We start from the raw sequence: 14,198 nt of genomic DNA, 5'->3' as shown, positions 1-14,198 counted from the left end.
TGGAGGAAGATGAAGCAATCAGAGGGAAGAGGATGTAGCGGCCGGCGAGGAGCTGTCGATGGTGACAAAGGCGGCTAGATCGGTGGACGGGAGGGGTTCCCCCCCCCCCCCTTAACGAGCAGGCTCGCGAGCTTTCGAGCCCAACCTTGATTCAATCGAGCTCACCTCGTTAACTCAAACAAACCGATTTCAAATCTCGAGTTTGAAAGATACCGAATCGAACCAAGCCAAACTCCGCTTGTGAGCCGGCTCGGTTTAAAGCCACCCCTATCCATTATGCACACTAACACAAACAAATAATTTACGGTCCGTCTCCATTTCCCTCCCATGCCCTCGTTACGTTGTAATCCACTTTCCCTCCGCACTTACGATGTGCACTAACCCCTCCCATCGAAACAAAACTACGCCCCTTTGCCTCTGTGCTTCGACGGCCTCCCTTGTCGTCGTCGTTGTCCTCTCCAGGTACCCCCTCTCTCTCTCTCTCTCTCTCTCTCTCTCGGTTCTTTTACGTTTTTTCCTGCAAAAGACGCCAGAGGAAAGGTTGCTGGGGGATGCTGGGCTCCGGTATCTTTCTGTAACAGAAAGGGGACGCTGGTGGGGCAAGGATGAGGGTCTCCCCTGCTTCCCAAGCTGAAAAGTGAAGAGCGGGAACAGCCCCCCCCCCCCAGCTGTTCCCGTCTGTACAGAGATGAGACTGGAGCCTGGGAGGGGGAAGCTCCTCCTCTTCCCGTCTATGCCTGGGGAGAGGGAGGTTTCTCCCCCTCCCGTGTGTGAGTGACTTCAGTAGGCTTTAGTCTTTTTTTTTTTTTTTTGTTAGGGTGAATGTGATTCTCAGCTCTGCTTACGCTTGGTATATACTTTTGCTTGCCTTACAGGAAACGCCCTCTCCCGGCGCTTTCTTACGTGAAGTACTATTAATGTATGGGACATCTCTGCAACTTCTCTCCCCGCAGTTTCCACGGCGCCGTGCCAGGCTTCGTAGACTAGGGCTTGGTTTCAATATTAGGACTTTCCGTTACCCTCAGTCTCCTCGTTGCTCCTCTCATCATGGAACTAGGACTCGCTGAGCTTCTGAGAGCGTCATGGCTCGCTGGAACTTTACCCATCATTATGACGTCAATCCCTTTTTCGCATCTCCGGTTTCTCCAGAAAATGCTACTTGGATTCGCAAAGCGGGGAAAGATCATGGACCTCCCTTCTCATGTGAGTGATATGATATTATGATTGTCTCTGATTCTTTTTCGGCTGCACACTTGTTTTTCTGTATTTTTTTACTTCCAGAATCATGCTTCGTCCATTTTCATGAAACACTATTAAACACCGATGAAACATTAAGCATGCCTGTAGTCATCTGTTTCCATTCATGGGATTGATAATAATTATAAAGTTGAATTCTTTCAATATCAAAGGCGGTTGAAGTTCATTTGTGTAACCTTGTTCTATTATCTCTTGCTCACCAACTAAGAGTGTTGGAGTTCTCAACGAGGGCTGGAGTCTCCACCTACTAAGCGACCTGTTGGATGAGGAAGCTGCTGAAGTAAGCTCCTCGTTGCTTCCCTTGAGAGCATCAGTTGCCGCTGCCTGTTTCCTGATAAAGTGATATGGACTAACTTGAATTATGGCAATTTTACTACCACTTCTGCTTATGCGGCCTTGAGGGAGCTGATTAGTGTTGCTGTTGCCATTGCTTGGTCTCTATCCACCTCCCAAATATCAAGTTCTTTATGTGGAGCATGCTTCATGGCATATTCCTACCTTTGACAACCTTCAAAAAGAGGCACGGTCCTTAGCAACAACCTATGAAAATTGTTTGGTTTGATGGGGTAATGTATTGATCATTTCTGCTTCATTGATCACTCTCTGGAAGTTTTGGACCCATTTTCTTGACAAATTTGGCCTATTTTTGTTCTCTTTCCTCCTTCCTTGATCTAGTCCATCATGGCCTCGGTATTTCTTTGCCAAGAATTGGGCACATCTTGGTTAAGGTCTGCCTTGCTTATATCCCTTGGGGAATTTGGCTGCAGAGGAACCACAGGCTTTTCAATGGCAGTTTCTGTTTTGAAGATGGTATCATTGAGAAGACTTCTTTCAGCATTATCTCCGGGATCAGCACCTTCAGGACTTTCAGGAGTTGAATCGGGGTATTATTCTGAGTATTTGGGACCTTGTTGCCTCTCTGGTGGTGACTAGACACAATGACCTTTTTCTGGACTCCCCTTCCTCTGCACTTTGTGAAGCTCAACTTCGACAGCTTTTCTCTTGGCAATCCTGGTGTTGTACACTTTTGGGTTGCTTTTTGTCTCCATATTGGTCGATAATCGCTTCCTACACCAGGTCTTTGGGCATATTGGACTCCAATGTTGAGCTTCAGGCCTCGTGCTATGGGGTCAAAATTATTAGTGGCTCAGTTTGCAATAAGGGGGAATATAAAGTTGTGATCAGTTGGTGCTCTGAAAACCTTGACCCTCCTTGGCAGCATTGGTAGATTTTGCAAAACTTATGGGTCTCTCTTTTTTCTTGAAAAAGTAAAATCAAATTTTTTGTGCCCGCGGGGATTTGAACCCACACTCAAAAATGAGATCTCTCTTCTAAGAATGAGTGTTCCTTTTTCTATTTCCATGAAAATGGCAAATTCATTAAGTGCCAAGAGGCCAAAGAAATGGACAATGTTGACTGAGGGGAGATCATAACAATAAGAGATTGGTGATCAACCCTATCCTTAGCTAATTTGTCAGCGAGATCATTAGCACTTCTGTTTATCTGAAACCAACTACAGACAACATTAGCAGCAAGATTACAAATCTCAAAGAACACAATCAAATGCCTCCACGAAGGCCTTGGGCATTTTGAGCACCAACTGATGACACCCATGGAGTAGCCTTCTACTTTCAGAGGAATAGAGAAATTTTCATGATAGAGTCTTAATGCATGAAGTATAGGTTGAGTGCATGCCCAGGCTACAATTTGCTGAGTGACCTCCACAATTAAGTGTTGTGTGGGATAAACCTTCCTCTTGAAATGTCTCACGTTTCTCTCAACCCCGATGATCAGAGGAACATAGGCTAAACATGCCTTTAATAGCAGTTTACCCTTGAGGGGGAAATTACAGAATTACATCTACTGAATCAACCTGCCAAAAAAGAAACGAAGGGGATCTGCAAGTTGAAAATCAACAGGAAGTGATTTGGAACATTGCGGGCTACAGTACAATGGATGAGCAGATGGTCCATGGTTTCACCGGTCATATGGTAGAGAGTGCAAAGAGTAGACTCATGGGGGCATCTCTTTTACATAAATTGTGAAAAGTAAGGGTTTTCCCCCTACCAGCATTCCAGGCAAAGAATTTAAACTTTGGCTTTTTTTTTTTTTGGGGGGGGGGGGGGGGGAGTACAGTGTGGGCCAACGAATATCCAATTTTGATATTGTGGACTCATGAAGCAATGGAGACCAAACTAGAGTGTCACTGGCTATTGGACTGAAGATGTGTGTGTTTAGCATAGATAAAAGTGTGCAGTGATCATCTATTTTTGCATCTTTGAGGTTATGCAAAGATTCCAGTTAGTCATGACTCCAAAATTAGTGGCTCACCTGTCAGCAACAACTTCTACAACAAGTTAATTGGGTTTGTTGGAGATAATGAAGAGTTTGGTAGCCAATCGAGAGATCAGGCTAGAGCTTTGTTGTGTCTCCAGCTCTGGCAGAGATTCTGGTTTGACACTGCACAATATGGGACATGGGAACAATTTTATGCCAGATTGGTGACAATTTCATGTTCGAATCCCATTGAGCCTCCTAGTTTCATTTACCATGCCTAGCTTTGCAAGGTTGATCTTTCTTTGGCTGGACTTGTCTTGCTTTGCAAATTTCTTGGTCTACTTGATCATGTAGGCACTGTTAAGATAGCTCACTTTTCTGATTCCCAATCTGCCAATTTTCTTTATGTAGGATTTTGGAAGAATAAAAGAGTTGGGGAGGGATTAGGGTTTCTGACCCTTTTCCCCTATTTATAGTTTAAATACTATAAAAATTACATCTATGTCCCTAGAATCCATAGAGCCTAGGAACCTACTTTCTAAATTACTAAAATGAATAGCTAGAAAATAAATAAAGCCTAATTAATACAAACTAATATCTTCCAACACTCCTCAAACTGGAACACATGGCTTAGCTTGTTATAAAATTTATCTCACAGTCCCTATATGCAAAAAAAAAGAAGCAAATTTAGTTGTCAAAACTTTGTAGTCTATGTAAGCTTCAAAAACTTTAAAATTTGTGGCTTCTGTGGTCTTTGACTTTGAGCTTCAATTGAGCTCACGGAAATAATTCCCAACTTAATACCATAGTAGACTTCTTAATAAATTTTCAATAAACTTACAGTTGAAAATTGTAGGATTAGAACAAGCTAATACTAGGATCTCAGAAGAACTCAGACAAATTAAAATAAAAATAGAAAGGTTATTAGATAATACTGATTACCTTAAAACCAGTAAAGGACAACAACAAAATATAGATAAAGAAATAGATCAAATTACCCAAAAATTAAAAAACATAAAGGTAGACACTAAAATTGAAAAACCTAAAAAGCCATGGCTCTTTCACTGGGAAGTGGAAGGACCATCCCAGAAGTAGGAAGTTCTTCTAGATCCCTTAATATTATTGAAAGACTAACAGGAAGAAGAAGTGTAGATTAGAGAGACATACAGTTAGATGAAATTATAGACGTAGATCGAGATATTACATTATTTAGTAACAATCAATTAAGTCTCTTAAATCCTAGACAATTATATAGAACAAGACCTCTAAATTTTAATACAAGATTATTTAGACACTACAGGGAAATCCAAATTAGTTGTGTAAGACAAGAATCTGTTAGCCTTAATTTTATAGCAGAACAAGCCTTTAAACAAATAAGAAATATATATAATCTAATTCATATAGGTTTAATAGTAATAGGTGTAAAAGGACTAGGTAGAAAACATTTAGGAACTAAAACACTATTAAGTATATATGATGATAGATGGGCAGATCCTAAAAAAGCTATGTTAGGAATAACAGAAGTAGACATGAATATGAATGGTGGGATATTCTACTGTTCACCAGATTTTCATATTGGCATAAATGATTTTAAAAAATATTTTAAGATAGGAATTCAAACAAAAGGATATGAATCCTTTGTAGGAAATAATTTGTTATTATGTATAGGATTTTTAGGAAGATGCACAACTTCTAGTACTACTAAATTTAAAGTTAAGATAGATGATGTTGTTAACCTTATAGGAAATAAAGGAATTAAATTAATAAAATCAATAAATATTCTCTGAAAGAATTAGCAGGTTTAGATTGGAATTTAAAATTTAGAGAAGAAAAAGTAATTAGTCCAGAAGATAGTATAATGTATACATATACAAAAGGAATATTAATATAAGATTTAATAATTATGAACACAATTTATCAGAGGAAACTGAATCAGTTACTAGTGAAGATTATGGTCCAGTAAATATAGAAATAGAACAAGACAATATTATATATCCAAAGGAACTTGAATTAATATTAACTGAAAGAGAACTACTTCATTTAGAAGAAGACTTGATAAAAAACAAAACAATAAAAGAAGAAGAATATTTTTACTATGATCAAGATAGAAATATTAGAATTGGAACTATGCCATTAAAACCCGAAGAATCTAACGCAGAACACTTTAGAGAAGAAACCACAAGTATACAAGACTTTATGGATGTAGAAAGCTCTGTAAGAATGCCCAATAGCAGCTACGTAAGAACTCCAACACCAAAAGTATATACTTCAGGAAACATGTCTAGATTTCCTTCACCCAAGCTGTAGATTTCCCCTATAAAGTAAAACCAAAAGGAAAAAGAAGAGAATTAGAAAAACCCATAAAATTTCAAGAAATGGGAAAAGGAAAAATTCTTAATCTCTTAGCTCATGACCCCAAGAATGGACCACAACTTTAGATGTTTGGAAAAACCAATTAGTTTCAGATTTTATCCAAAACTTCCAAGCCCATGACCTTGAAGAAATGTATAGATATTTAGAAACCTTTCTAGGTGAAAGCATAAAAGCTTTATGGGAAAGTTATAAAAGAGAAAACCAAGAAGAATTTGGAAATTTAATGAGTTTAGGATCAAACCCTTATAATTTTGTGAATAAGATCTACCATTTAGTAATAGGAGATGATCCTAATTCTGGATTTATGACTCTCCAAAAAGATGCAATTGTTTACCTAGAACAACTCAGCCTTTATAATTATAAATATTTTAAAAAATTTCTACAAGACTATTTCTACTATACCTGTGTTTCAGGTAATGCTTTTAATAAAGACTTAGGTACAAAATTATTTCGTAAACTTCCAGGAGCATTAGGAAAGGAAATCCATGAAAAATGGCAGGTTGTAGAAAATAATAACCCTAATCATATATATTCCATAGGACAAAGAACAAAATTCATAATGACAATCTTACAAGAAAATTGTACTAACATCCAAATACAAAGACAGCTTAAAGGAGACGATTTTGGTTTTTGTAAACAGATATATACTACTCAAGCCTATGGCCTTAAAGATTCAAATGATAAAACTAGGAAACATAAATTTTTTTATAAAAAAAGATATTTTATCCGAAGATCAAAAAATAGAAAACCATATTTAAATAGGGATAGACATGTAAGAAGATTTAATCCAAAAAGAACTCACAAAAATAAACTTGCTTGCTATATATGTGGACAACCAGAACATTTAGCAAATACCTGCCCAAAAAAGCAAAATATTAATTCTAGAAGATCATCCTTAGTAGAAAATGTTCAACAATACCTAATAGAACTAGATGAATATATGTCAGATACAGAATCAATCTATAGTATTGTAAGTATAGAAAATGTGCTCCAAGAAAAATCAGATTCTGATGAGGATTTAATTCAAGATCTTACTACTGAATCCTTAGTTGATTTCATGGATGTTAATCTAGAATGCCAACATACTTGGTCCTGGCAAACAGGTCTTGATAGTAACCCTTGTTTTAAATGCAATTGGTACCCTAGTAAAAAGAATAGAGCAAAATGTAACCAAAGTTTTGATTGAAGCCTGTACTCCATGCTTAAAAAACTTAGGATTCCAACCAGATGAGTCTACTCTGCAAAACAGAATCAGTACCACTAAATTAGAAATTCTATCTAGAAAAATAGCTAACTGTGAAGCCGAAATTAGTCTATTAAAACATAGACTGGATACTTTAGAGCAAGACGCTTATGAGGGCATTACTATGGGCTTAGATGAACCAAAGAGCTCCTATGTACATAATCTCTCCGAACCAGGCCCCGAAACATCCTATGTCTGTAATCAGAATAAAACTTTTTCTAGTATTATAGTCAGAGCCCAACTTATATTTCCAGATAAATACACTATTACTCTAGATGCCTTAGTAGATTCTGGATGTACAAAATGTATAATTCACCAGAGATTAGTCCCTTCCAGATATCATAAGAAAACTCCCAAACAAGTCTTGAGCTAGCAGGTAGATGGTACTTATAATCCTTATACTACCTACGTAGACACCGCCAAAATCCAATTCCTTACCAACTGCTCTTCTTACTCCTGCCCTTATACTCTTCCTCTCACCTGGATTAGAGATCTTAAGTTAAAAGTAGATTTTATATTAGGATTTCATCCTCCATAATAATGGATCCCTTACTATCTCTTGAGATTATCTCCATTTTTCCAAAAATTGCCATACCATTCCTGTTTATACCACATACTCCTCTACTGTCATCTATACTTCTGCAACAGAGCGTGGTGGTCCCCTTAGCACCTCCTGTCCATGCAAAATTCCAGGCAGCTGTAAACAACAATTAGCACAAGAAGGAAGCCCTCTTTATCCTATCCTCATAGACATAGACAACCAAATAGGAAGTACCATTACTAAACTAGATAATAAGCTCCTGTGTTACGAACACAACCCTGCAGATCCTCATCAAAATTTAGCAGACCCTACATACCCAATCGAAGAAGATTTAGTAGACGTCTCTATCCAACAAGGACAAGTTTATCATAATCCAAACCTACAAGAAATGCAGGAAGATCTTCAGATTGAAGATGAAGATTTTGAGGATTGGTTAGAACATTTCCTAGAAGAAGAATTCTCATATTTAGACACAGAAAAATTATACGTAGAAATTATTAATGTCACCCACAAAGATAAAATCCATCTTTAACAAATCATAGACAAGTTAGATATGCTAGAATATTTTGAAGAAAATCCTTTGAAACACTGGGCCAATAATCATATTCAATGTAGATTAGAATTACTAAATCCCAATTATATAGTAAAAACAGCTAATATTGAAGCCATAAATATAGACAAAGAAGATTTTAAAGAACATATTACAGAACTTTTAAATTTAGGGATAATTAGAAAATCAATCAGCCCACATAGGTCAGCAACGTTTATTGTAAGAAAACATAGTGAACAAGTTAGGGGAAAATCCAGAATGGTAATTAACTATAAAAGACTTAACGACAACACAATAACTGATAGTTATAATATTCCTGATAAGTCACAATTAATTAATAGGATTCAAGATAAGAAAATATTTAGCAAATTTGATTGTAAGTCAGGATCCTGACAGGTAAAATTGCATCCAGATAACATAGAATGAACTGCTTTCACACGTCCAGAAGGACATTTTGAATGGTTAGTAATGCCTTTTGGCTTAAAGAATGCACCAACTATCTTCCAAAGAAAAATGGATAACATTTTAAAAAAATATGATACTTTTGTGTTAGTATATATAGATGACATACTAGTTTTTAGTAAAAACATAGAAGATCATATTGGACATCTTCAATTAGTTTTAGCTGCATTTATGAAAGAAGGAATTATAATTAGTAAAAAGAAAATAGAACTATTCAAAGAATACATAAAATTTCTTGGAGTTAACATTGGGAATGGCCAAATAGAACTACAAGACCATATATCTAAGAAAATCTTAGAAATGCCAGATGACTTATCAGACACAAAACAATTACAAAGGTTTTTAGGATTAGTAAATTATGCTAGAACTTTTATCAAAGATATTGGACGTATCATGGGACCCTTGTATGCCAAAACCTCTCCCACGGGACAAATATTCTTTAACCAAGAGGATAAAAATTTGGTAAAAAAGGTAAAAGAAAAAGTCAATAGTCTATCAAAACTACAAATGCTCCTTGACTCAGATTACCTTATCATAGAAACCAATGGTAGTAATATAGGATGGGGTGGAGTCCTCATAGCTAAACCACACAAATATAGTGATAGAGAAGAAGAAAGGATTTGTAGTTATGCTAGTGGCAAAATCAAAGAAAAAGGTAATATGAGTAGTATTGACACAGAAATTTTAGCCATTATATATTCCTTAGAAGCTTTCCGCCTTTTTATTATCCATAAACAGAATTTACCCTAAGAACTAATTGTGAGGCTATTGTAAAATATTTCCAAAGAAGCAAAGAAAATAAAATTAGTAGAAGAAGATGGTTAAATTTAGTAGATATATTACATGAAATGGTTATAAAATAGAATTTGAACATATTAAGGGAAAAAATAATAGTCTTGCAGATACATTAAGTAGGAGGTTTTTTTAATACATCCCTTATTCATTGAATAGATGGATCAACCAGATCAGAATTCATCCAGACCATCCTCTTCCGGATTCAATAATTATGGACAAGAGTTTTTACAATTTGGTAATCAGAAATTAGTAGTTTTTCCCAAGTCAAATATTACTTTCAAGACTTTACCAAGTATTATAGTTACTAAAGAAGAACAATGCTTATTAGATAATCTTTGGTTATCTTATCAAAGAATTCCAAAAGATCAGAAGTATTTCTTAGCAAGTATTCATAGTCTTTCATAATATTTTTGTCAAAATAAAAAAAGGCTTTAATTTTTATGTAGTTTTTCAAGGTAAAACTTCAGGGGTTTTCCATTCCTGGACAGAAGTAGTAGAAAGTATTCAAGGTTTTCAAAAACCTATTTATAAAGGATTTAATAATTTACAAGAGGCCTTAGAAGCTGCTAAGCTAACAATAGGAACAACTTATTACATAGCTCCGTCTTTAAGATTTATGAGAGAAGATCAAGTATCTTATGAGGTTGCCAAAGACAATAGAAGAATTATTCTTTGTCATCACTGTGAGACTTTATCCAAGACCAAACAGAGACTAAATGAAAAAAGAAGGTTACTCCAAGAAAAGAATGACTTCCAGAAAGAATATATCGAGGAGATAGAAGAAGAAAATAGACAACTCAAGGCAAGATTAACAAGTACGTTCTCTACTCAGATACCTACTAGTGAGGGTAATTCACTAGCTAGTCCAGCTCAAACGGTAGCTGGTAAAGACAAATCAAATCTGTTTACGATTGGACATTAGCCAAAAAATGTCAGGAGAAAAGAATAAAGACAAAAAGATAGACAGTCAGATAGAACCAGACACAATAAAAAAGATGATGCAAGAATATTTTGAAGAATATTTAAAAGATCAAGGATACATAAGACAAGGTTCAGAAATTTCAAGCAAATCTGGATCTACGGGTACTCAGACACTTCAATGCTTTTCCCAAGAAGAAGATAATGATTATGACTTCGATTCAGAAGCCATCCATAACCTGGCTACTTTGGATGGAAAATAAGAAAGAAAGTAATGATAGAAAAGACATAAAGATTGATCCATCATGGTGGATGGCAAAAAGCAATCATAGGAAAGACGTATGGCTTCAGCAAATGGTTAGAGAAGATAAGAATTCCAGCCCACGGTTTCAGCACATGGTTTGAGAAGACAAGAATTCCAGCCCACAGTTTCAGCACATGGTTTGAGAAGACAAGAATTCCAGCCCATGGTTTTCCAGCACATGGTTTGAAGACGCCCATGGTTTTCAAGCACCTGGTTTTTGACTTTGTAAAAAGTTGTAATATCTTTTTGAGTGTTTACACCTCTGCCGCAAACCTGTAAAGACTATGAGATAAGTCATTGACGATGGGGCCCAATGAGCACCCGGATGATAATCTCTATGTCCATCTTGTGTCGGTAGAAGATTGTCTATAAATACTCAGTTGTAAGTTATAGATGATATGAATGAGAAACCTCAGTTCTTGCATACCTTGCTCTCCAAAACCCATGTCTCCTTTATCTCTCTCTGAATATCAAGCATAATTTCTACATCGACGTTGTTTCTAAGTCCTTATTTTCTTCTTAAATTTTACGGTTTAGGGGACTCCCCGAAGGGCAGTCCTAAAACCTTTTTCTGTTTGGATCTATAATAGCGTTCCCTTACCTTGGATTCATCTCAACCGCTTTGCAAAAGCATTGTATTGACCCTCTGAAGTTACACGGTCCAGAGTTTCGATTATATGCCCGATTTATGTCAGTATGGACTTCAGGGCTTTAGTTGTTTCGGAACGGAGACGGAGCCCATGGCTAATGCAAAGTTGCAAAGGAAGCACACACCGCGCTGTGTCTTGAGTGTCTGAAACTTGCGGGAAGCTAAAAAAAGATTCAAACAGTATAGGTTTTAGGATACACCTTAGGGGATTTTACAACATTTGTTACATCACTTTAGGATTTCTTGTTTTGATGATCGTACTCTTACTTATTGCTGTTCTTATTATTAGTCTTTTAATACTTACAATGTTTATAGTTTGTTAAAAATAAAAAAATAAAAAAGTTGATGAGGCTGGAAACTACTGGGTGAGGGCTAGTAGCTCTGACAAACCCCTCTGCCTTGAAAGACAAGGGTTGCTCCTGGTTGACACAACGCCACATACTCTTTCTTTTTATGCTTGTTTTGTTTATAGTTTTATTTATAATCCTTACTGCAAAGCTTTATATTTATATTTCAATCTTGTATAGGATCTTATATTTAGGAAAAGCTTTTAATATATATAAAAAAAAAGCTTTTCTTTTATTACTTTCCTTTTAGCCATAGCCATAGTTGATCTTTCTCTAAGAAACCATTTCTTGATATCTGTTTATATTATTCCTTTCTTTTGCTTTAGTCATAGTTATAATCAACTTGTCCCTCTTCTTTATTACCTATATTGTGTTATCAACTTATTTCTATAGCTATACCAGATTCTTAGGACCCTAAGCATTATTATACCCCCTTGAATCCATAGGAATAAAGTATGGATGCATATTTAGAGTCTACTTCGTGACTCAACTTCACTTGGTTCCAAGACTCGGTTGTTAAGAAGGGAGTATTCATCCCTTGTCCAATTTGTGCGTTCCATCTTTGGAATTGAACGGTGTGGTTGGACTCAATTTGTGAACGACGCTGTCCACCTTTTGAGGGCGTAGCGAAGGTTCTGTAGACATGATGTCTGAAAGTTTCAAAGGTTTAAATTTCTTTAAAAACTCAAACTCATTAAAACTTGTTATGTCTGGCTTATTGATGCTTTTCAACCTTGTAAACTCAGACGGGGTAACCAATTTTGTCTTGAATGATTTCTCATTGCTAGACAAGTCCGTTTCCATCAGAGATGGATCCGTTAAGGGTTCCTTTTCAGCTCGAAGCTGACAGGTAGAAGTCCCTGATTCTGATTTCAAAGAAATCGTTAAGGTTTCCTTTCCATCTCTAGACTGGCAGGTAGAAATCCCTGATTCCCCTATCTTCAAAGAAGACTGGGTTGTAATTTCCTTCTCATGCCTGACATGACCGGTAGAAATCCTGGGTCGATCTGTGTTTATCAAAAACTAAAGTCAACAGAGTAGCTGACGTTGAGGCTTCCTTTTCTCGCGATGGAGATCCGGTAGAAGTCCCGGAGGAGCTAGGCATATTATGCCGTTGAGTGAGTTCTTTTAACGCTTCGGTTAATTCCTTAACCTTGAGTTGTAAGAGTTCTCCACTTAACCCGTAACGGGCACAATTCTCAGATATGTCTCCTCGTTCTGAGAGAACTAAAAGACTGTTGAAGAGTGATAGTAGGGTAGAGAGCAATACCGAGAGAGTGGCAATTGCTGCTGCTAGGTCCGTCAGTGTGTTGCTGAGGGGATCCATTTTACCTGTCTGTAACACAAGAAAATTCTCGAGTAAGAGTATCAGGTAAATAATTTTTATCTCCTTTAACGTGTTCTACAGTAAAAGAGAATTGGAAGAACCATTGCTACCAACGGAGTAGTCTACCGCGACAAAGTGAATCTTCTAAATTTCTTGTCATAAAACCGACAAAATTTTTACAGTCAGTTCTTACCAGAAATTCTTTGGGGGCAAGATAAATATACAACTTCTTTATCCCATTTTTACTGCTAAAATTTCTTTTTCATAAGAATGATAGTTTGTTTCAGCAGATGAAAATGTTCCTGATGTATATTTGCATATTCTCTCAGAATCATTGATTTTGCATTTTAGGACTGCTGCCCAAGTATGATCCGAGGCGTCAGTTTCTAAAATTACTTTTGCATCTGGATCTAGTAGAGTTAACACCGGGAGGTGTTTCATCATTTGTTTGATCCTGATTACTTCTAAACTATCAGTGGGTGTCCATTCCCATTTGATGTTTTTCTTTAGTTTCTTTTGAAAGGGTTTCCTAATTTTTGCTAAATTCTTTATGAATTGTTCAGCATATGTTAGGCATCCTAAGAAACGTTGAAGTTGTTTTACATCTTCAATTTCATTTGGAAAAACTGCTAGTTTTTCCAGAATATGATTTTGGAGGATGATTTCTCCTTTTGAGATGTTTAGTCCTAAGAAGTCTATCTTAGTTTTAAACAACTCTGATTTCTTTTTGATGAGTGCTATCCCAACATTTTTTAAGGCATTTAATACCTTAAGTAATTGCTCTTTATGTTGATCCTTTGTTTCTGAAAAGACTAGGCAAAATTTAAAGAATGGTTTTAGAATATCGTCCATTCTTCTTTGAAAGATATTGGGTGCTTGTTTCAACCTGAAGGGCATAACAAGCCACTCATAATGTCTCGAAGGACAATTGAATGCAGTAAGGGGAATAACTCTTTCGGTTAGACGAATTTGCCAAAACCCTGATTTGCAATCAAATTTAGAAAACCATTATTTTCCTCTTATAGCGGCTATTAATCTTTCTTTGTTTGGAAGATAGTAGCCATCCATTTTGTGGCTTCATTAACCTTTATATAGTTAATGACCATTCTAGCTTTTCCACGTTTTATCTTTGTATGATTCCGAACCAGGGAAGCA

General features: G+C 36.4%; 1 protein-coding gene across 3 annotated transcripts in view; it reads left to right on the top strand.

The window, feature by feature from the left end:
• Positions 1–372: 372 nt before the first annotated feature.
• LOC137934525 (polyprenol reductase 2) overlaps positions 373–14,198 on the top strand; it is a 31,634-nt gene continuing 17,808 nt past the window's right edge. For 2 of the 3 annotated variants that reach the window (XM_068778920.1, XM_068778922.1), the window contains exons 1-2: positions 373–462; positions 876–1,203. In XM_068778920.1, coding sequence (XP_068635021.1) covers positions 1,048–1,203 — 156 coding nt within the window. In that variant the 5' untranslated portion in view covers positions 373–462; positions 876–1,047. Of the gene's footprint in view, positions 463–701; positions 771–875; positions 1,204–14,198 lie in introns of those variants that run through there. The other variant, XM_068778921.1, reaches the window with a different exon arrangement.

This window comes from Aristolochia californica, unplaced genomic scaffold (genome assembly GCF_029961685.1).
Source record: "Aristolochia californica isolate CCGP_79_NKW_82.1479 unplaced genomic scaffold, dmAriCali1.0.hap1 SCAF_6, whole genome shotgun sequence".
In the NCBI taxonomy this organism is placed as follows: domain Eukaryota; kingdom Viridiplantae; phylum Streptophyta; class Magnoliopsida; order Piperales; family Aristolochiaceae; genus Aristolochia; species Aristolochia californica.
This window is presented reverse-complemented; position numbering and strand designations above follow the sequence as displayed.